Raw genomic sequence first — 24,414 nt, forward strand, 5'->3', positions numbered from 1 at the left:
TTAACAAACTCAAAGACTTCTTGAAGTATTAAAAATATTACAGCTACAGTTATGATTTTTAGTAAAAAATGGGAGTAGTTATATAATTTTACTCTTCAGAATATTGGTTCTACGTGAAGAACCCAATGGTGGTCCATGCGAAAAGAATAGTGAGGAAGACGTAGAAGCAGTAAACGCTGCATGGGGATTCACGACACGTGGTCAAAGGGCTCCTTTTAAGAGTATGAGTGCAAATAAATTTTTTTACTCGTATTAAAATTTATGAAAAAGTATTAAACGGTGTTAAGATATAATAATAATGGTGATATTTATATTTACAATGTTCACTATACGATGGATTTGCACTGACTGTGACTGAGTGATTGTGCGCGCCTCGATTTAAACGATTTAAACCTTCATGCGCGCCACCGCGGCACGAATTTCAGCTATTTTAAGGCGAGTTTCGATAAAATTCTAGTTACTTACTAAGGATTTGTCACAATACGTCACTTCCTGTCGGTATCCATAACGACGATTCGTTATCCCATTCTGTAACGTCGAAGTGTCGCTATTCGTAGTTACGGAATCGCACCGTCGTTATGAGATTGTCGTTACACGCGGCGAAATTCGTTATCGTTACGATAGCGTTCCGAATCGTTATTCTCATAACGAGTTACAGAATCGCACTACTGTGGGCGGTAGGACCCCGGCCGATTTTAGCAGCTATTTCATAATATGGTAATCGCAGTGCGTGTGTGCTAGAGGTGACCCATGTTTCGTGGTGTACGTTCGTGCCGTGTGCATTTTCGGGGTCACGATGCGCTGGATTCTAGTGGTAGTTTACTTCTTAAATATTCTTACTATCCTGTTCGTTACAAAGTCTATATATTAAGATCGCCATATCGGTTACTTTTCGTTTTTTTAGTTTTATAGCGTCTATCTATATAAAATTGCGTATGTTTATAATTGATTACTGTCGTTATTCACCTGGAGTACAAAAGCGATTGTTTATGAGACATAGTTGCTATTTGCTTAACATTGTTAGAATCGCGCTGCTGCGAATATTCTTAGGTGTTTGTGTTATAACTATCTTAACAGATTTAGGGTATTTAACAATTTGATAATTCATAGTTTTAGAGCAGGTTTACATGTGTGCTTTCGTATATAATTCTCTTCTGTAATTATTAATTCTTATACTGATATAAATCGGCTTGGAAGCTTCTAGAACGTTTTTCTTATGTTTGTTGGTTGTCTGTTATTGGGCGTTGACACGTATGCATCTTTAAGTTTATTGCGAGTTGATTTACGTTCAATCGTTTCGTCGGTAAGTTTCCTAATGTGTTCTCCAGACGAAGCTCTGTATGGCTCCCCATTGGAGATCTGCATTGCCTTCAAAACGTTGCGCGTGTTGCCTACAATAAGGCGTTACGGAGGAAGGTATAGTTCATGCCGGATAATTAGTATTCACGGTTTTGAAGGTTTTGCAGTCTCTGGTTTTATGGATTATTGCAGCAGTGCTATCTTTTCATTACATTGGTTATACATTTATCTATGGTTTTACAGTCTTCTATACTCCAGGCTATATCGTATAGCGTAAGTTGCTTATAGTATAGCTCCCGGCTCCGAATGCAGCAATGGCATTCTCAAGTGCTATATAATAATTGGATATAATCGTGTTAGTTAATTATGGTGTTGATATGGTAGTGATATATAATAACGTATAATAATATTATAGCTCTTTGTAGTGCGAAGATCTCGTAACATGGTTTTTAAGCTTTGGTTAGTGAATGTCATAGTTATTTCTATCTAGGGATATTCCAAATATTTAGACAGTTGTTTTAATTTCTTATGGTTACAAGATTGTCGTACTTCGAGTTTGGTTAGTTGATAAAAGTAACATGCAGTAATAATAGTCGATAAAACATACGGACGTTCCGGTCGGATATTACACCTTCGGCACTGCGATTGGCTGTTTCGTTTCACGTAGCCGACGCTTGCGCTTGCGCTTGGCGTCTATGCACTTATGACCCATATGACGCGGATCACAGCCAGTCTACAGCAACGGGTTGCCACTTTCTGCCCCCTCCACTTTCTTATTTGAGCATCCGAAAGATAGCAATACCAAAATAATAACGAAAAATTTTTAATTTTAATCGAGTGGTAAGGCTGGTAACACTTCAAATAATAACAATAATAAACCAAAACACTAGTGATTTTTATATAACCTTAAAAAAATCATAACAAAAATCTGTACCGTGCATGTGAGATGTGAGGCATTTTCAGATTGTGATTGATTGTGACTGACATTATTGTAAAATGACATAATCAAAAGTGATTTATTTATCAGTAGAGTGCGCTACTAGAAAACAGGGTTGTCACCAAATCTAGTATAAAATTTAAAGTATCTACAAATACTTGAGGATTTTATTTCTAACGTCATTTGAGTTGGTATTAAAAGTTTTCGGAATGATCAAATAAGGTCTCCATACCCTAGCATTGAGTGGCAACCCGCTGGTCTACAGGTTAACTTCTTTAAGGTTATACACACTCTCATCAACCAACGCATCTTGACAATGAGAGCCTAGCGGTTTAAGTTAGATTTAAATATAGCCTAGTGGCGCTTCGATCAGCAGTTTCACCACCATAAGCAATCACATATCCCCAAATATGTCTTCTTTCTGGAAGTGAGAGCCAAGTTGTGACTATGAAACGAGGACGCCTCTGAGGTTCAAGGAAGCCTTCATCAAGGCGTCCTTAATCCTTGAGATAAGGAGGGACTATGAATACACATCGCTTCTCGGTGAATACACATTCTTGAAACTTCACTTATCGCTTTGAGCAGGCCTTATGAAGGTACAGTATTTTTTTCAGATTCTTCAATCATGTCCTACATCGTGAAAATGACTCTAAAATAACGCTGCGACGCCACCGCGGGTAGCAGTGGACGGCAACCGGTCGCCCGCCATTACGTAGAGACTCGGCGCGCCGCAATTTCATGCGCATCGACACCCTTAATGATTTTTTACTCAAAAACGAAGAAAAACACCCCTCTGGAATTAATTCACAGGTTGTAGTACAGTTCAAGGAACATGTCAGAATTTTAAAAAAATTTTTTGATTGTGTCAGTCACTGTTTTAAAAATCTTTGAAAAATTAATTGTTAAATAAGCAATTGATAAATACTTTTTTTTACCATTTCGTATTTTTTTTTAAATTCTATGGAGCTTTCCGCGTAATTTGAAAAAAAATATATATTGTATCTAACTTTTTGCCAAAGTTATGAATTTTTGAAAAAAATGGGAGTCTAATTTGTTATTGTTAATAAAAAATCGAATTTTGCATTATGAGATTCGCGCTTTGGCACAAAAATCTAACTCCTCACACACAATCCACATACCAAATTAAAAAAATATCTGAGAGATGACTGATCCGGTTGACGCGGAATAGCCCATACGGAAGAAGTCATTGCATACTGCCTACATTACTACACAATTATGCGAATGCGTCAATTGATCATAATATAAAGTTGTGAGATGGTGAAGTGTAGTAAGCTAAAGAAGAAGCAGGCCTGTACTCTATATAATGGGAAATCATCCACTCAGATACGCTACCTGACGGATCAAATATAAACTACTCTATGCAGGTCAAGCTTAAACTGCTGATACCAAATATAATATGTGAGAAATGTAGTTTAAAAGTGTTAAACTTTTTTTTAAATATTAAGTAATCAATTATTATCTATAAGCTTAGTTATTACTTAAAAACATCTTAAATTTCAATATTTGATCAAAAAATTTAATCATGGAGTTTCCACCACGAGAAAATAAAAATAAAACTTTCTGCTGCGTATATGGGTGTAATAGCAAGTCTAGTAAGAACAATACAGTTCGATTTTACACTTTACCTTCGGCAAATTCTAGTTTTGTAGTAATTAAAAATAAATTTGGTGAAGATGAAGTAATTGATCGTCGATTAGCTTGGATAAAAGCATTGAAAATTGGGAATAAGGTTACACAGTCAAAAAAAGTGTTCATTACATTTCACCAAAAATGACTTCATACCAACATGTAACTAATTACCTATAGAATTTCATTTCATAATTATTTGTTTATCATCAATATGAAATGAAATTTTTTGTAGTGTAATATTTGTCAGAAAAAATAAAAAACAATAAACATTAAATTTTATTTTTCATTGCAGCCAGTGTTGCGATATTGTACCCACAATTTCATGCGGTGGATCTTTTAAACGAGAAGTTTGGAGACAGAATGCAATTATTTTATACTCATTATCACACTTAGTATCTGATTGCTTTAGGCCACATTTCATTAGATGTCCCGCATCAAGTATATCTTCACCACCAATAAAATTTTTATGACTAGGCTGAGTATTTGCAAACTCACAAATTTCCTGTATTGAAATTTTCATATTTTATTGAATTTTTTTTGAAAATTCGAGTTTAATAACTGTAAATAAATACACGCTTTCACATAAGAACACGAAAGCTGATTTAAAAATGCGTTTTAGAATAGTTACTGCTTCTGCCGCAAGGAGAAGCCACGCCCCCGGCAGATTTCCCAAAAACAAAACGTATCAGAATTTTTAAATATATTTCAATGTAATAATAATAATAATTTGCTTATGCTGAGTAATTACTGTATAAGTATCCCACGCATTTATTATTATGCATCCTTTGCATGGTTTATCAGGAGTGATTACCGTTCTTTAACGAGAAAGTTTACCAGTGAAATTTTAGTTCAACCATTCTATAAAAGTGTTTTACCGTACTTGTGGTCAATTTGAAGAGTTGCCGTATTTTTCAATATATCATAAGTAATGTCGTAGTAATGTACTGCCGTGGTAATCCTTACCACAAGAAATAAGGGCAGCATACGTGTTCGTCAATAATTTCACTGACACAATTTTTCATGAAGATTTTAAGTACTATCGATTTTAAGGGGACCTTACGGTCTAGCGGGTGAGAATTCGACTGCTTTCCAAAAGTTTTTTTTTTTTAATGAAAGAAATGAACAATGTTATTTAAATTTTGTAGGTTTTATTACTTATAAATTTTACAAAATTGGAAATTAAAAAAAAAAAAAATTTTTTATTATTTTAAAAATGTACGTACATGTAGTCAATCTACTGATGTTAAAATGATTTTCAGAAGTACAAACATAAACAAAACATTTCACCACAAACCCGGTTAATTTACAGCTCAGGTGAATCGCATCTAGCTGCTTAATCTAGATTACAGTTAAAATATTAGCCACTCCATTAATTCATAAGCCTATTTATAACATACTTTGACACTGACACATCTATTCTATGGAAATACCACACCTATTCACTCGAAAATGAATAAATTGATAACTGATATGAAATCAGTACAATCCCATAGAAATTATTCGGAAAGTAAAAGAAAAAAAAAAAAAAAAGGATAAACATATTGTTACTTGGATCAGTCTGATGTAACACAGATAAATTTTAGGCAGAAATATAATTTTGTTTCAAGTATGTAAAACTACGTAAGGAATTCGTCGGGCTAAGTTGGAGAGGGTGTTTTCAATTTTTGTAAATTAACGTTCCTTATATTAGATCATACTGTTAGTTATATTTGAAATTACTGTTGTAAAGTTTTATTACATATATACAGGATTACAGAACAAAGTTATAGGGCATTTTTCAGTGATTTAAAAAAAAATACAAATTGTTCAATGAACCTTGGATCCTAAAAGCTGTGCTTATAAATTGGAATACCTCAGAAACTTGTTCTATTCCCACATGGAATGTGTCTGAATCGGCCCCACTGCAATATTAGTTATTTTGCTAGTCAATTTCTTTCTGTATATGAATATTCTTCAAGTACAGGAAAAATATGCCGTCAAAAAAATAGTTTTCAGACAATTCTTTTGGAAGTGTACAAATGAATGTTACGCAACAATGCAAATATTTATCTTGAATATTGACAATCTGTTCATGATAATCCGAAGCAATGATTACTACATGACTAAACTAGAATAACTACTGATGATGATGTTGATGGTTGCGCCACACAATTATAAGACCTTGGTGATCGGCAGTTGCTAATAGGGATTCGTCGTAATTGAAAGAAAGAGCTAGTGTGGGTGCAGCATGACCTTGGAGACGATTCACTCGAGCTCCTCTGCCTTCCCTTGAAGAATCTATCAGATGGATAGCCCCGTCCTCCGACCCAGTAGCTATTAAGCATGCCCCCATTTGTGGACAGAATGTTGATCGGACCAGGTATTGCCTGTGAACAACATTGTCATCATTTATCTATTGATTTGTTAATTTCTCAACATTTTGTGTTAAAAAAAATCAGATAATAATTTCGACAAGATATCTACAAAAATCCAGAAATGAAAAGATTAGTAACCAAAGTGGTGGCCAAATAACGAGTGTAACGAGATTATTCAAGTTATTCGCTTAGTATTAAGAATTTACAATTACATGTAACCTTCATAATTTTAAATCGGTGAATTTTAACCGATACCAAATAGATAAACTACGTGTGCAAGGCAAATCCTCTACTACATCAACAACAAATTTAGATCACATCTTTGGTGATCGAGTTCATCTAAAGATTTATAATTCTCAGTGGCCCAATATCATACTGATACATTACAACTAATTGTATAACGAATTATTGATTGGTGCCCTACAATATACTCATGATACATGGCATGCTAACCAGACCAACATTTGATACTCAACTGTTTTAATTTACTAGCCAACTTTTCGTTATATTCCTTGAGAAACATATAATAGCTAATCGGTATTCTTCAGAATTTTATCTTGTTACAAAATATAGTGTGTCTAGGTTGGCGATTGGAAATTGGTGAAAGTATAAGGGGTTGGTGATATTTGGTTATAGCTGGACAACCATATAAAATCTGCCCCCAGTGATTTTGAAAACTCCATATGGCTGATCGATTTGTAATTAAAAAAAAAAAAATTTCTGAAAATTTCAACTTTTAAACCCAGAGTTATGACTTAATTAAAAACAAAACGTATTTTCACCATTTATTTTATTTTAACTATTCAACTGAATATTTTTTGACAAAAATTGTGTTGGTAAGAATTATCGATAACAGATGTTGAAAAGTAATTATTTTCTAAGTTTTTAACCATCCCTTTTGTTAAAAAAAAAAATGAAAAAATTTTTGTCATTATATATTCCTTTCGGGTGTCAATCACGAATTTTTCACAAAAAACTCTTTTCTTACTCTTTCTTACATGGTAAAATTTTCGTGACTGCCCTCCCGAAAATATTTCTCTGAGAAAGTCTGCAAAATTTTCCTGAAAAACTCTACACACATTTTCAGAGATTTACAGAGAGATTCATAGAAATGGAGAGAAATTAAGAGAATTTGTCTACATTTCTCTGCAAACATTTCTCATAGTATTTTTCGTAGCAAAGTACAAATTTCTACGATAAATTATGAAAATCTACAATTCTCTGTGAAAAATGATTACAATTTTGGATCCAAACCATCCGTTAGATGTCGCATCACTCTCACAAAAAAAAACCTATTGCAGACAACTTAAGTACCGAGTAAAATTTCGGTCTATATCCGAAGACTGAACTTTTCATCTTCTGAGTACGATGTAGAGGGATTTACAGAACCTGTCGTAAACATTGAACTCATTTTGTCTTAATTAGGTGAGTCTTATGAAAAAAAAATTAGCTAAAGATACAATCATCTGCGAAAATGACCACAGGATTACAGAAAAGTAAAAAAAAAACCATGATAAATTACGCAAAAGTACGATATTCCATGGAAAGTTCTACGACAAAAGTACTAACATAATTTATACAAAATTACGATAATCTACGAGAAATGCTACGACAAAACTACGAAAGTGTTCCAAATGATGTAGAAAATCGTAGAAAATTTTCGTAGTGTGAGGTTCAAGAAAAATATGTGGAGTCTATCAAAGAAACTCAGTCAATAGTAGAGATATTCAAAAATAATTTTCTGAAAAACTCTGCCGAATTTCTCTGCAAAACTTCGCACGTGTCCCATAAGTTTTGAATTGCAGAGAAATTTCATAGAGTTTTTCAGAGAAATATTTTTGCCAGCGTGACACCCGAAATAAGCATATTTAAATATAACGAAAAAAAACTTGTTTTTTTTTTTCAACAAAAGTATTAAAAACCTACAAAATAATTACTTTTCAACGAATCTTATCGATAATTCTTATTAAAAATATTTTTGTTAAAAAATATTGAGTAGAATAGTTACAACAAAATAAATACTGAAGAAAACGATTTTTAAATTAACGATAAGTCGTAACTCTTTTGGTTTAAAAGCTAAAATTTTCAGAAATTTTTCTTTTCCTAAATTAGAAATCGATCAGCCATATGGATTTTTAAAAATCACTGTGGGCGGATTTTATATGGTTACCCCTTTCATGAGACTTCATGGGGATTGTATAATGTTCTGAAATAGTAAAACAATACTCTTAATAATCGGAGTAATAATGCAACAATTTAATATAATTTTAATGCCAGCACTTGCCGGAAATTATTTAAGGCACACCTGTAACTTTCTACGACTTTAGCAATATCTATCGCGGGAATTGGATCAGGAGACCTATAGAAATTCCTAACTGGTGACATTTTAATACGTGAGTAATTTCATAGACATGTTTAAAAATTACTTTGCTGTTTGTGGTGTCAGGGTGAACTAAATATATAGTACTAAATGGAAATAGGGTCCTCGAAAAGTTTGCCATGGTATTCATCCATAAAAGGTGCTGTAGGAGAACTGCACCTGAATTTGCTTCGCGATTTCGTAGAATTTTTACCATTTCTTTATTTCTTCCTCAAATAAAAATGAATTGTAGTGTTTTTGTTCAGAATTGCGTATACAATGGGGCTATTAATTAAGCCTTTTTCGCGTTTGAGATATGTGGACTCTTATATTTGGAGATTCGAGATATGGTATATATGTCAGCGTCGAATTCGACCATAGCAGATCTTAAAAAATAAAGAAAACTGAGATCAACAGAAAACGTGTTTTAACTTTCGAAAATTCCAAATCCCGACTAGTGAAAAAATATAATACTTTTAGGAAAGAAGGGATTGAAAATATATTTACAGATTACCTGTGTCTGACAGGGTACTTTCTCACAAGCGATAGTGTCCCGTGATGATCAATTATTCGATAAAGGCAAAGACTGTTACAGGCACTATTCAATAAAAGAGTAGGCCAAGGAGATTCTTTGGACAGCCAGGATCGCCAAGAAAGACTTGTTATTCCTCCACCAATTCCATCAATCCGTCGAAGCTTCGTTAAACGACCTGAGCCCACCTCGAGCTGACAAGATATTACACTTCCCCTATCGTTTCCTGCCCACACCAAGGATCCTCCACCGCTTTCTTCACACGCTAATGATAGAATCTGAAAATTCACAACGATAACTAACAAGTTCGAGCTGGATTTTCTACAACGCCATGTTCTTCGAAAAAATTCATTCAGTTCCCTATGAAATTGTAGAAGTTTAAACGTCTCGTGTGAATGAAACATTTTGAAGAATATTTCGAAATCGACGATTTTTGTTTTATAGGCCTTTTAATCTGTTATTTTCCATTTTAGTAATTTTTTTGTAAATCGAATTATTATTTAATATTCACTTTTCCTCGTGATTTTCAAAAGTTTGATGAATGCCATTGCATTTCGATTAGATGCATATTTTTGAAGAAATCGCTTTTTGAAAATCTATAGAAGAACTGGCTGTGGGCTCAAAAGAATATAATATAATAAGTGTTGTAGTGTTCAGAAGTTAGATGGATCTCCACTGTCCACGGAAAAATTTTAATTTTGCTAAAAACATAACTGGTATTCTTTACAATATTTCTCAGAGTTGTATACCAAAATATAAAAAGCATTGATACAATACGAAATGAAAACAATTAGAGAAAGTTTGTAGAAAACAGTTCAATCAATAAATATTTACAGCATTGATCAGATTGTCAATTTAACTTAAATAAGTCTTTGACATCAAAATTTAAATGAAAGGATTATTGACTATTTCAAGATAAAAAAAATTGAACCTATTTGAATATTGGTACTACATTGAATCGAAGAAATTAAAGCATGAGAAATGTTGCGTTTGATTTACTTTCATCTATGCTGCCATTCCAAAGATGTTATGGATAAAGTAATGATTTTACTTTTGTCGAGAATCTTCAAATTTAGAAAATTTTCAAAAAATACTCAGCGACCAACAAAATGCAGTCATTTTAAAAATTGAAACTGTAAAAGTATTTCAATATCGATGTAAAAAGAAAAACAAAATTCAATATTACCTAGAAAATTTGTTGTTGGTAAATATTCTTAAAAACTATAAAATATCACTCTCTCTTCAAATGTTAACGACTATCATAAATATGTTTTACAAAGACTGACTATTTAAACTAAGGGCTCAAAAAAGCACAGCGAATAGCTTACCTTACAATTAGTAACAACAAAGTCAAAGCTGATTTCGTGGTTTCACAAAATTTACTCTGTACCAGATTTAAAAGAAACCGTCATCATATCAAATGCGACAAAAATTCGTAGTTTCAAAATCAAATGAAAAATGTTTGTCCTCCAGGAGAAAAATTCAAAAAAGTACTTGAAAACTATATGAAAAATTTGAAATCAAAGTCAACGAAAATGAAAATGTAAAATGAAATGAAAAAAAGGTAAGAATGAAATTTAGGTATATCTCTGAAATTTTCAAATCCCTTTAAAACACATCAAATAATGTGGATAACTAAACAATTTAGAAAGTACTTAAACTTGAGTGATCAATAGCTTTGTTTACAACGAGGATATGATACACATTTCAAATATCAAATTTTAAACCAACTAGGGGATTTCTTCTATGAACCCATCATAAGATTCGTAAATTGCTGAGATGGTTCGTGTCAAATTGTTATAGTGTAAATATTGCCAATAGCTTAAAGCTTTATGAATTAATACAATACAATTAACATTGAAACCTTTCCGCCAATTTTTGCAGTGCCTTCCCGAGGATAAATTCCAGTAGATACATTTAGAACTTGTAGTAATCCATGCGAATTGCCAGTAATAACTAAGTTGTTGTTGGCTGGGAGGAAAGCGCAACACAAGATAGCGGCACAAAGCTGATCCTTCACAACTCGTAAACAAGTTGCCTTCAAGGGATCAGATTCAAATATCCCTGGATCCAACGATGTGTATTGAACACTCCATAGTCTAATAGAAGCATCGAGTGAGCATGAGACTACCAAATCATTGCTGACACTCCAATCAATAGCTGTAACTCCTTTCTGATGACCTTTTAGCAATGCAACAACTTTGGGTGGAGTTCCAGTGACACCAGTTACTTCGCAGATTGAAATAATGCCATCTAAAGAAGCACAGCACAACTTTGATCGATCATTATTAGCAAATTTCAACATTGACACAGCAGCAGAATGTTGATCAAATATGTGATGGACACCAACAAAGGCATAATTTTCAGCAATTGATCTTCTCGCCTGAAAGGCAGTTTGTTTTCTACCCATCTCATTCATTAATGGTGACTGAAAGCCTGAGTTACTTGCATTCATTTTAAACTCCTGCTCAGACAATCGTGAAATACTACAACTGCGAATGCTTGTTGAACGACTTCGACTGCTTGCACTTGTACAGCTCTGTTCTGCAATATTTCCATACCTACGTTGCAATAATTGAGACCGGATTTTCAGGTAGTTCATGTGGATTTCAGATTCCTTTGGAAAATTCTCTCTGAGCAATTGACAGCGGCGTCGTATATACAAGGTTCCTATAAAGAAAAATGCAATTATAGTAATATTAGGTCAATGCAGCTTGAAAATTCAACTTTCATTTTAAATATAAGAACAGAAACAGGTGGCTGCGAATAGATAGATTGCCTTAAAATGTAACCAGTGAGTTACTCCAGAACTGGTAAGAGATATGGTCACAATCTTGGAACCACGAATTTTCTCAACATTTATAGGAATAAGTACTAAACTTGAGTCAGTTAGGCAAAACAACTCTCAGCTATTGTCGAAAATTAAGTTGTCAAGTTAATTTTGACACTCTTCTTTGTTTCTTGTATTATTGAAAAAAAATTCCATATTTCCAACTATTAACAATGGTTCATTAGTTTGTGATTAAGAATAGTATTAGAAGCTGCAACAAAAAAAATAATACCCAAAAATCACTATAAATATACAGTGAATTCACAATGATGCATAATCTATGAATTGTCAAGTAATCTGCCTGCAGACAACCACCATCGTCTTAGCAAATTGAGTATTGAATAAATTCAAGTATTTTTTTTTATGTTGAAAACATTCGTTTTTTTTTTTTTTTTTTTTTTTCTTGCCTTAATAGTTAAGACGAGGAATATATCCCGGGTTTTAAAACAAAAAACACATATGTTTAAAAATTTCTTTAAGTTCTAGTTTTTGTTGTAGCAAATGATTACAATTTTATCTTTCATAATTAAGTAACATTTTCATTATAGATGGATAGATTTTCAAAGAGAATATAAACTTATATGCTGGGCATGTATATAATCTAATGACTAACAATAAGCCAGAAATATTCATATTCGGAAATGTAGGTTCTTTGATACACTTGCCCATTCCACTTGCTTAGGTCACTCTGTTACCAGCATTTGGAATTAATACTTTCTTCCTTTGTCCCTGGTCAATAGTATTATTAATGCGGTTGATACTCAATTGAAGAAGCTCCTAGGTTTTGATTTGAAACGCTTAGTGAAGATATTTGCGATTTGGCATAAGCTCGTTTATAGTAAAAAATTATACAACTCTGGAAAAAGTATTCTCTGAAAAACTTTGAAATCATATGATTTACTCAAAAAATTTCCATTTGGCGAATTTTGGAAGAATTATAGAAAATATTCTGCATGCGAAAAAAATAAGGTTTATAACCAGAAGTTAGAACTTTTTGGAAAAATGATTGAGTTTTTGAAATTACTCTAACCTTTTATGCTAATTTTACAACCTCCGAGTTCCCTCGAAAAACACTAAAATTTGTGAGGGAAATCTTCATTTCTGGAATTATTTTTGTCAGTATTTGATCGGTCAGTGACTTTTCTTAAAACTAATTTGCAAAAATTCCGGTTTAGAACATTTTTCATATTATTCAAGATGATTTTTGAGTAAATGTAGGTATTTTTCAGCAAATAAAAAAAAATTTCTGCTAAAATAATAAGAGAATATGAAAATATTCCTAATTTAGTATTCCAAAGATAGTGTAGCTATGTGGCGTTATTACTTCTCATCTTATTCCGACATATTAATTTCTTCCTTATCGGTAGTTCAGGACAAGATAGTCAAATAATGACAAATTTAACCATGCGGCAAAATGCCGAGGTTCCTCTTAGCCTCATCTAGACGTAAAACTTCAACGCATTTTGAGGACGCGTATTAGCATTTTATTGGCACTCAGCACCAGACTCCAACTATAATTGGATAAATACTCTCATTCAAAATACGCGAGTAGACCAGGCATAAGTAGAATTAAAAAATCGACTGGTGAACGTATCGATACAATAATCGAAATTGAACTGACAACTCCCAAATGGCATCTGTCAAAGTTATCCGTTATGCTTCGAGAATATTATCCCAACAAATTTCTACCGAACGTACTTATGTTTAACCGATGCAAGAATGTTTAGACTACGTACTGAGATTAGGTTGATCTAAGGCTCGGTAGGAATTGTATTTCGCGTCAAGCGCAAACACTTGCTGACGCCACATGGCGCCCATTTTGTCAGTTGTATCCTTAAGTGTTTATCAGTCACCTACGGCCGTCAAAATCACAACTAATCGCTTGAATAAATGCATTTACTTTAAGTTGAGATTAGACGTGATATCAACTTTGAATTATACCTAACCGATGGCTGGAAGAATTTTTTTACTGTTGCGTTACTATTCTTTTCAGAAATAATTAAATATATCCGACTAATATACATGACTGTGATGCAGAGTTATCAAAATACTCCGGCAGTACATAGTGTATCTCCCGTGGCTGTCTCCCCGCCCTTTACGTGTGGTCTAGTGATCTAGTCTCGGTTACATTTCTCCTTCGTTTCTTGCGATTTATTCCACAGATTATCCGTGATAATGCAAGCGATCAAGTGTGTTGTGGTCGGCGACGGGTGAGTTGGTCCTACAGGTTTCAAATACTATAATCACGTTCTGGTCGAGACCTGCTATGCGTAACAAAAACGAGTTAGGGGATAAAAAGAGATGCTTTTCTGACACTATCTTCTTGGTGTGTGGTCAATGGTCATCGTCGTGTCATCGTAAAGGCTGTTCCTCAAAATGTTCAGACCTTTGATCTCCTGTGAAACAATTGCAACTCAACTAGTTGTGTTGACTAGAGAAAGAAATCGGGATTTTCAACTATCGAACGTTAATGCACGAAATCTGAGGGCTACTTTTTCCTTGCAATTAGATCACACACCTCCCCTTTCTTCTGCAATATGAATCTCAACGGATTCCTTTACCCACATGCCTCCCAATCTCTCTGTTATACGATATACGGTAAAAATCATGCTCTTTAATCTGTGCCCGAATAGAGCTAACCCAATAAAAATGTATGACATCATTAACATTTTTTCAAACTCTTCAGAGGTAGTTCTCCTACTACATCCAAAACCATGTTTTGGTCCCAATTCTTTTCATTAATCATTAAAAATTTTCATCAGTGGACATGATTCTAGTGAAATCACAATTGGACCATGTTAAATTTAGAAAATATCCACACAGTACTGTCTCTCTAGTACTAACTGTCATTAGCAGTACTAATCACTGTTTCTCTTTTGTGTCCGCTATTCAAATTGCAATGAAAAACGTTTAAAATTAATCAAATGAAAACTTAGTATTTCCCATTATTGAAGCACCTGTTCAAAATCAGTACTGAATGTTACAATTTTCAAACAGGGCCGTGGGTAAAACGTGCTTGCTGATTAGCTACACAACAAATGCATTTCCTGGTGAATATATCCCAACGGTATTCGACAACTATTCTGCAAACGTCATGGTGGATGGTAAACCGATAAATCTGGGCCTTTGGGATACGGCTGGTCAAGAGGATTACGATAGGCTCAGGCCACTTTCCTACCCACAGACCGATGTCTTTTTGATATGCTTCTCGCTGGTAAATCCTGCTAGTTTTGAAAATGTGAGAGCCAAATGGTATCCTGAAGTCCGTCATCATTGCCCGACCACTCCAATCATCTTAGTTGGTACCAAACTTGACTTACGCGAAGACAAGGAAACCATCGAACGACTCAAGGACAAAAAGCTGGCACCAATCACTTACCCTCAGGTATATCAGATCTTTTTTCTTATTCAACAGGGTAGTGACGAAGTCTGCAAATAAGGTATGGAGAAGTCCCGTAACGCCGGACAGCACCTAGTACCGGACACACTTAGTATATTCCAAAGTCAAAACAGTATCTACAGTTTTCTTGCGTGATTCGAACATATGCAATAAACGTAGCGACAGGGGTATACCGCAAGCAGCAGCGTGCATTCGTGCATTGCTGAGAGTTTGTTCATGTTTAAGTCTGGATAAATTTGCGTCACACCTAATTTTCACATGTGTATATTTTGAAGAATTAGTCGTTCTGTTGTTTTGATTTTCCTCTGGGATATTTTTTGGTATGTATTCTTTCAAACAATGTTCAATGAAACTTGATATATTGTGAACAAGCACATAATTTATCATTCAGGCATGCTTTACAGGTCCCTAATACCGGATACTCCATATACAGATATCCATTTTTTTCTCATATTTTTGTTATTTATACAAAACTTGCTCCTACTGGTTTTAGTGATATTTTACCATGAGTAACCAATCAAAAATACTTAAAAAGTGAAAATTTCCCAAAGAAAACATGAAAAAGGCAGTTTAAAAAGTCTTAGGTGGAAATAAAACAGTTAGAGAAGCTGCACTGAAATTTGCAGTACCAAAAAGTATTATAAAGTGCTGAAATTTTAAAGAACTAGCGCATGAGGTGTGCTCAGATATTCCAAAGTTCTCTGACCAATATATTTGTGACCATTGCAAGATTTATTAATCATTGCTTTCCATTCGTACTATCGGTGTCCGCTACTAGGTACCACTTTTCTGACTTACTGGTTTTTACTACTAAATACAATAATATTTCTTACTTAGTTTAACGTTAAATAACAATTCACAAAGTTACCATATCATTCAAAATACTCGAAAGATGAACATAACAATAAAAACCATTATGTTTTTACATGGGTTATGATTTTATTAACGAATAACCTTATGCGTCCGGCACTGGGGGATTTCCCCCTATAAATCAAGCAATTCTGTAGTAATTGAATAACTGGTAGAAGTCTGAAAATTTGTATATTTTTAAGAAATTTCAGAGAAATTAAAAAAAAATATTATTTCACAAATTGCATACTTAGTACAGTGTGCCAATACCCTCATTTTCTATCAGTTACTTGATCGAAATATCTTGACAAACTACATTATGTAACATTGATGCAATAACGCGTTTAGAGGAAAAATTGTCATAGTAACACTCATAATTTATATAATTTGTTTGTTGATTAATTACGAATTTAAGCCTTACTTATCTGGCTACCGGAAAATTTGCGAAATATCTTTAAGTAAGAGAATATTTGGTTAAAAAGATTTTTGACCTAAGATATGTCATTCGCTCCCATTACGCGACACTTTGGGAAATGGGAGCCATTTAGTGTTCTATATGTCAAATGGGAGCCATTAATTTCAGTAAGTCTGACAGAAGTCTAATCCTCTTTCAAAACGCTGTAATCTCATTTGCCTAAATAGTCATTGATCTGATAATAAGTAAAAATAAATATTTGATAACAATATCATATAGCTCCCATTACCCGCATAACATCGAATTGAAAATAAAAAAATTATATCATCCTGTTTTTTATTGCAATTTCAAAAGTGACACCTTAAATTAGATATATATGGTGATACAGCAGGTGTAAATACAATATAGTAATTATGCATTTTAATGCTTTGCCGGAACGTTGAAATTTTGTACTTTTTATAAGCACGAAGCGAAAAACACAATTGTATCGTGCAACTAAACGCGGGATTCTTCAGGGGCGCCCGCGAGAGGACATATTTGTCGGATGTTCACGAAGATACTCAAAGGCTGTTTGCATAAATACGAGCATTGGAAAAGTGCATTTTGACACAGCTTTCATTATCCGCAGGCTCTCATTACCCTACTCACCCCTACCTCATAGGATACCTTGCTTTGCTAAAACCAAATCGTTTAAACTAGCAGTGTCTATTTGAAAAAAATTTTAATCCAGGTATTTGCAATCTTGAATAAAGATAAAAATCTATATGTTGTTGGGTATATTTTTTTTGTAAGTCATTAGAAAGTTTTCATTCACGGGCTGGAATACCTTGCAAAGTCATAAAGTGTAAATGAGAAGATACTTTTTGACATGCTTCATGCTTCAGACTGCTCCAGATTGCACACGATCTTAATCCACGCAGCATTATTTGACACAGACTTGTAACGCTATTCACTTGCTGCACTTTATAGTGTGTAGCGAGCTCACACTAATATTACGAAATTCAGATATACCAGAAAATTTTCCAAATAGCATAGCAAACTTATTTGATAATATTTTTGTCTACAGCATATTGGTGGAAACTTTCTTGTATAAAAATAGAATTTCACTAGTGTTCAGGTAAATTTTGAAAACTGGAACTTCACAAGAAAACAAAATTCTCGTAGGATTTTGTGTGAGTTCTTGTATTTTCAGATTTTTCTTTTAATTAGATGTTATTACCACTTGAGTCTCCTTGCTACAATGAATTAAAAATATTTATTCTCGACTCAATTCTATATGGCTACTTTATTGATGTGTAAAGCAGAACAAAAGTAGATGCACCTAAAGCTAGCCGCCAATGGCAAATCATCAATTCACTGAAAGTTAGTATACATATTGTTTTTCATGATCAAATTATTGAAATCAATACATAAGTATTAGAAACGTTATCACAACATTGATTTGAGTGATTTTTCCCTGAATATCACTATGCATATGACATTTTTGTGAATCAGCGGCTCGTTACCGGTGGCTAGCTTCAGCATCATCAAAATTAACGTATGATTACCACTTATACCTTTTTCCCTACATTCCTGGGTGAAAAGTTCTCGATTCCCGCATTTGTGAGAAAAAAGTAGTGCTCTTCTCTTGCTAATGGGCTAACCACTTTTCAAGTCAATAAAGTGGCCACAGTTAAGTCGGAAGTGCAGGAATAAAACCGCTTATTTCCTCTGGTGATTACTCGATTTTATTTCCTTGTTACATAATGTACTGTTTAATTGGCATATGTTTTATGTAGCTATTGCAGAAAATTCAAATATTCTTAACAATTGAATTTCTTCTCAGTAGAAGCGATTTTGTAAAGCAAACAAAAATTCGATTTTTAGGAAATCTAAAATTCTCAACGAATTCTAAATTCCCGAGCTAATCATTCTATTTTTCGCATTTTCACTATATTCTCGTATTCCTACATCTTGACATCCATAATCTTCCTTTCATGATTCTCTAGGAAAAACTGTAGTATCAGCCTCAACAGGGATTTTCAGCGTGTGAGCTTCAATCTACCAATGAAAAACATTCTATACGTATGAAAAAAATTCCCTGCATTAGGAATGTGACGCATGAATGAAAGCTCAGTAATGAATTGCGAAAATTAGGTGGAATTTGTTTGATCAAAATATGCACGTTTGCATAAAATGCAAGTCAATTTCGGTGCTAGCAAATTGTCGAAAGCAAGTTACGTAGACTGCAAAAAACTCTTTATATAGCTACCACTTTTTCAGGCATCCGGACTATCCAGCTAATTCGGGTCAGCGTTTTTAGTGTTACTTTATATAAGCATCGGATTATAGTTAAACTTTATTTGATCACCCCATCCAGACATGTATGGATTGTGTTTGCATTGAAAAAATATTGACAGACGAGCTAGAAAATCAGTTAGCTGCTGCATTAAGACTATGTTTCCATGAATTCCGCAGAGATATCCCAATTCCTTCAAAGTATTCCTTTGGTCCAAAGTGGACGAAATACCGTACTATTCCAGTGTCAACTGTTATTTGTACGTATATCTATTATCCATAACAGGATCTCAGATTCAATTGTATATTATTTCGGATCAGAAATTAGGTCTGTACAAATGAGATAATGCGGAAACTCTTCCCTGCGTAAGAGATTGAAACAACGTAAACTTTATTTTTTATCCAAAACAATATACACAAATAACTCGGCATCCGCTTATCACAAATGGATCACAGGATTAAAATTTTACTAACAGGTTTGTTCATATGAATTTACGGAATGTCACTGACAACTGTGTCAGGTTTTGTTGCTTGGCAATCTGAGATTATGGAAAGCTTGGTTGGCATAGCTTTTTTAATCTTAGAACTGCAGTTCATTTTTGTACCTTTAAACGATAGACTGGGGTGAATATCCACCACAAGCGCTTCTTGTTTGTAAAATCGTTCCTAGAGGAATAATGAGACTTGTGAGTGATGAATCTTTTCTTTCCTAATAAGGAAAAGGATGACACATAGCAAGGTTAGTTTCATTGAAGTTTAATAGGTGGAAAATTCATTTAAATAAAAAAAAGTGCCGAATATTAGTAAAAACGTAATTTTTCAATCAGAAATTCATATCGTGTTTTGTAATCAACCCATTGTCAAATTTGAAACGCGGTTTTGGGGAGGATACATAAGACGTAAAAAAAAAATTCGTTGCTACGTTCTATTGAAAAAGTATACTTATTTGAGACTGAAAATCAAAAAATTCGGAGATCTGAAATATGGAAAAACTTAATGAAAGGTCCATAATATATTGTTTTCGAAGTATACTTTTCTAGTTGCAAACTACAATATATATTATGAAAAAAGGTAATTTATTGATTATTTTGTTTCTCTTCTGCCAATATACAATGGATCGTAATCTATGAAAATCCTGTCTGTAAATGATATATATAACTATTTATGTTCAAATAGCTTAATAATGTGGAATACATGTATTTTAGCAACAAAAAATCAAATTAGTGCAACATAACTTTTATAAACGACAGACTGGGGTGGATATTTACTCCACGCAAGCTTTACATCTATTTGCTGTCACCACGGGTGAAAAATTGAAAGCGCTACCGACTTGACTCTAGTTTTAGAACAATGTCACTTGCCAACTGGGTAGTTTAAAGGCCGCCTGGGGGGATATCCTCCTCAGTCTGTCGTTCTAGGGTTAAGAATAATCACAGTAAAAAGTACATATGTACATAATATAAAAAATTATATTGTATTTACCCATATCACTGTTTATTTTAACAGGGTTTAGCAATGGCTAAGGAAATTGGAGCTGTCAAGTACCTAGAGTGTTCAGCCCTGACGCAGAAAGGCTTGAAGACTGTGTTTGATGAAGCGATACGTGCCGTTCTCTGTCCACCTATCCATCCCAAGCCAAGACGCAGATGTTTTCTGCTATAATATTAATTGTTTCAACCAATGGCAGTATATATACCTATATATCCACTTTGTTTTTCCATCCCTCTCTCCATCTGTTTGTTCCGCACAGCGTACAGACCATCTTCAAACAGACAATGCTAACAAGAAATGTTGGACGTACGTAGCAGTCACCACTGCAGCTAGCACAAGTTCAAAATGCACAAAGCGGTGTGTAGCTGCACATTGTAGCTTTATCCAAACACACACGTACTATACCTATGGATAGAAAGTTATAAAAAGATATAGCCAACTAAATTTCACAATTCATTAGTAAAAGACAATAGCATTTTCAGAGGGTAATGATGATCTTTGTTGTTTTTCTATGGCATAGTTTGTATTCAGATTTTCTCTTTATTCATTATATTATGTTGTGAAATAGTTTTGATAATATGCGGACAACCATTACAGAAATCAAATGAGTAAAGCGTTATAGCTATGCGTGATGAACACAGTTAAGGATGTGAGAACAGCTTGGATTATGGTGGCTTGGCTTATGAGACAAGAGGGATGTAGAAGGAACCAAACTGATTGTGTACAGTATATTAGAGTATATTATTAATAATTATATATAAATGATGAAAAAAATTAACCCTACTATTATTATATTATACATACCACAAAAATTATAGATATATAGATTTTACGTATACGCGATTTTAATAACATTACATAATGATAAACAAATGCCATTGCTGTCTCCAACACACCTCTAACTACCCACCCATTACCAGCCTCTGTGCTTATGATCAAATCATTTCGCGTGAGTCCAATAATTTCTACTTTATGATTCTTTTTGAGGTTCACATGTACATTCAACATTATTGTAGTAAAATTTGGGCCGACACTTGCTTATGATTGATAAAGGCTTTGACTAACGACAAAGAAAAAGTATTGACAGACCATAATATACAGACACATCTCAAAAGTCAGTAGCAAGGACATTTTTTGTACTGCACTTTACGAAGAGTGAAAAAGCGCTTGGCAATCAGTAGATAAAATTCTGAATTCATCCAGGTATAATATTCCATCGAAAGGTTTGTCTATTAATTAACACTATTTGCCGCGTGTAAAGTGCAAAAAGCTAAAACGTGCGATTCTCTTTGTCTTGATTGGAAAATTATATGACTGTATGTTTCACAGTAAACTATGATATTCTTAACGTTACAAACTTGTGTTGAATTTGGTTGAAATTGACTATTATTAAGAATTCAAATAATTTTTTTTGTAATAAACAATGTTTTATTGCGAACTCTGTAATTAACTGTAATAACAGCTTGTAATAATTACAGAACAAATCAATTTCAGGTTAATAATAAATTACAAGTGTTTAGTGGTGTCAGAGAATAAAAAAAGGTAGAAAGAGAGCATGCGAGGGAGGGAAGTAGAGAAAGTCAGAGAAAGAGAGAGTGCGAGAGTGCGAGAGAGGGGCAGGGAGGGAGAGAGAGAGAGAGAGAGAAAATGTGAAATTGAATGTAGATAAAATCACATTCTAATTGTATATAATTGCTGACGTGAAAACTTATTCCTATTATTATCGTAATGTATTAGCTACTAAACGAATCTAAAATACACGTTGCTTGTTTTTATAGTAAACAAAATGCCCAGGTCTCTATCACATCTTGTACCAATTGTAATAGATGATCGTGTAGCAGTTGTAAATTACATGCAAGGTTACGACAGGATAAGAACGAGTTATTAGAATTCGAAGAAACCGTTGCCGTAACTAAATTGGCTTTATTAAATGGGTGTTTATTACATGTTATTCTTCTTCCCATACTCACTTACTTTAATTCAATGGTTTTAAGCTTTCAATGGAAAATGTGTATTGCATACGCGTAGACATACATTACATACATAGACATATGCCATCAAGGACAACAGCTTTAGTAGCCGAGTTGCTAGAGTGAAAATGTTCGGAATTTGAGTAAAATAATCTCGAAAGACAGACATTTTTAGTAAATGTACAATTTAAAATTAGGTAAATATTATTCATAGTCAAGTTTGAGATACCTCAGAAGATATAGATGAAAATAAGTTCTGTTTTAAATTTATGTATAATTTGTGAGCTAAAGTCATGGAAATTGACAAGTTTGTCTCCAAACATGCTTAAAAAGTTGAGTTTTCAAAACTTGCGGAGCATACGTAAAGTATCTCATTTCTGGACAGTTGCGGTAGAACGACGCTTGCTGAAATTCCCAATTGACCACTGATCTGTATAGTATCTGGATAGAGCAGGACATAGGAATTACAGGGACAATGGATATAGGTATAATACATACATATATATATATATATTGCAACGCATCGGTTACCCGTAATACATGTAACAGAGTACACGCATGATCGAACCACTTAGAAGGACCAACCTAACGTGAACGGGATTATTTCTACGTACGACGAGGCGACACACCGAGGGATTAAACCAACTATATAAGGACCACGCTGAGCAGCAATAATCAGCAGTGTCCGAGCAGAGAGCTGACTTGACACATAGATGATCGATTGGAGCAGTGTCGAGCAAAGAGTTGGCCTGACTCAAGGATAGTGGTTAGGAGCAGCAATTAAACTAAGATAAATTCGAGTCAAAAGCGATCAATTTAATCATACTCAGAAGAAACGTGAGTTTCGAAAAACGAAACTCAATTGCGAAAATTCAATAATTTAGAAAAAGGGGAAGAGAAGGCGATAGTAGAGACAGCTTTGCGATTATTGTAAAACTAAATTTATTTTTGTGTCCTTTTTTTTATATCCATTTTGTTATCCAAATCAGCTTATTTTTGTAAAATATATTATTGTTATGCGTGCATTCGACACTTATGAACTATACGCGGTTGTTTCCTTGGCCGACAAATTAGGGAGTAATCTCGTAGCATTTAGGGATTCAGCAACGGTGACACGTAGTACGACCTCACACTTGGCATCATTATAATCCATGATCCCGTCGTGTAATTGTGAATCCCGAGGATCCCGAGCCTGATCGACAGCCACGGCAATCCACCCTGGACTGTAGAGACTATCAATAAAATAAAGGACAGGTACGGCGAACACGGGAAGTTCGAACCCTGCATCGCTAGAGGGACCACGGCGACGGCATTAGTGTCCGAGACTGTGAAATAGGTCAAAACCACGGTCTTACATACAGGTCTGGCAACGAAGGTAGTGGGGATGGTTCATTTCACGGCCGGTTATTTATCTCACTTTGTGGCCACCAGGTCGGCGTTGTGATCGAGGGATGGATAATCAACGCGTGCGCAATGCAGCGCCAACATAATAATAATATGATTAGTGGCACATTTTCATCCCTACCATCCCTACCCCACGTACATCCCTAGATAGCAACGCCGCGACATGGCTACTTCGAACACTAAAAACCACGGACAACAAGAGAACCACGCCGCTCTGTAGAAAATTGGCTTCGTTGCCAGACCTGTATGTAAGACCGTGGTCAAAACCAGCCCCCTGACACAAGCTGCTAAAAGTGGTTCGCGAAATGTCCCTAGATTCTGCTGCCAGTCTCCACCGCTAGTAGCGCTAGTAGTTATCTGATGAGCTTGCGCGTGGTCAGCGAGGGCAGCGAGCGTGTCAGAAGTCTACTAGCGCCACGTAGAGGAACTAAAAAACGGGGACAAAACGCGTACAATTTTTTAGTATACGAGCAGTGGTGAGTGTCAGGGAGCTGTAGCGGGATTCCGTAACTCTTTAGCGACGATTATCGCTATCGTTAACGCCGCCTCCTATCGACAATTGTCGCTAGTGGTGATTCTGTAAGACGCAGTTAACGATATTTGCCGCTAGTTCGCATCGTTAGCTTACGATAACTATCGGTTGGCTA

The 24,414-nt window shown here is 34.4% G+C and overlaps 2 protein-coding genes across 6 annotated transcripts; one reads left to right on the forward strand and one right to left on the reverse strand.

Annotated features, from left to right (window-relative positions):
* Nucleotides 1-5,069: 5,069 nt before the first annotated feature.
* Nucleotides 5,070-13,800, reverse strand: LOC124178361 (WD repeat-containing protein 13-like). Of its 5 annotated transcripts, XM_046561633.1 has the most exons (5): nt 13,698-13,791; nt 11,697-11,801; nt 10,996-11,384; nt 9,114-9,409; nt 5,070-6,252 (listed from the first exon to the last, which is right to left on the reverse strand). In XM_046561633.1, exons 1-5 carry the CDS (start codon nt 13,777-13,779, stop codon nt 6,003-6,005), a joined length of 1,122 nt encoding a protein of 373 aa, XP_046417589.1. In that variant the 5' UTR covers nt 13,780-13,791; the 3' UTR covers nt 5,070-6,002. The 5 variants fall into 5 exon arrangements, with proteins under 5 accessions (XP_046417589.1, XP_046417585.1, XP_046417586.1 ...); XM_046561629.1 differs by having other exon boundaries at nt 10,996-11,801; nt 13,698-13,800; XM_046561630.1 differs by lacking the exon at nt 13,698-13,791 and adding an exon at nt 13,286-13,681 and having other exon boundaries at nt 10,996-11,801.
* A 227-nt stretch (nt 13,801-14,027) lies between these two features.
* Nucleotides 14,028-22,337, forward strand: LOC124178373 (ras-related protein Rac1). Its single transcript, XM_046561650.1, has 3 exons — nt 14,028-14,171; nt 14,959-15,346; nt 20,409-22,337. The coding sequence occupies exons 1-3, from the start codon at nt 14,137-14,139 to the stop codon at nt 20,562-20,564; spliced, it is 579 nt and encodes a 192-aa protein (XP_046417606.1). The 5' UTR covers nt 14,028-14,136; the 3' UTR covers nt 20,565-22,337.
* The last annotated feature ends 2,077 nt before the right edge of the window (nt 22,338-24,414 follow it).

This window comes from Neodiprion fabricii, chromosome 3 (genome assembly GCF_021155785.1).
Source record: "Neodiprion fabricii isolate iyNeoFabr1 chromosome 3, iyNeoFabr1.1, whole genome shotgun sequence".
NCBI lineage: Eukaryota > Metazoa > Arthropoda > Insecta > Hymenoptera > Diprionidae > Neodiprion > Neodiprion fabricii.

What these genes read in the sequence shown, in the direction of transcription:
- LOC124178373 (XM_046561650.1), top strand. Translation starts at nt 14,137, where the DNA reads ATGCAAGCGATCAAGTGTGTTGTGGTCGGCGACGG. An exon ending in TGTGTTGTGGTCGGCGACGG is followed by an intron (nt 14,172 to 14,958) that starts GTGAGTTGGTCC and finishes ATTTTCAAACAG; the next exon opens with GGCCGTGGGTAAAACGTGCT. An exon ending in CACCAATCACTTACCCTCAG is followed by an intron (nt 15,347 to 20,408) that starts GTATATCAGATC and finishes TTATTTTAACAG; the next exon opens with GGTTTAGCAATGGCTAAGGA.
- LOC124178361 (XM_046561629.1), bottom strand. Translation starts at nt 13,779, where the DNA reads ATGGGCGCCATGTGGCGTCAGCAAGTGTTTGCGCTTGACGCGAAATAC. An exon ending in CTTAGATCAACCTAATCTCA is followed by an intron (nt 11,802 to 13,697) that starts GTACGTAGTCTA and finishes TTTTCTTTATAG; the next exon opens with GAACCTTGTATATACGACGC. An exon ending in AAGTACCCTGTCAGACACAG is followed by an intron (nt 6,253 to 9,113) that starts GTAATCTGTAAA and finishes TGTTGTTCACAG; the next exon opens with GCAATACCTGGTCCGATCAA.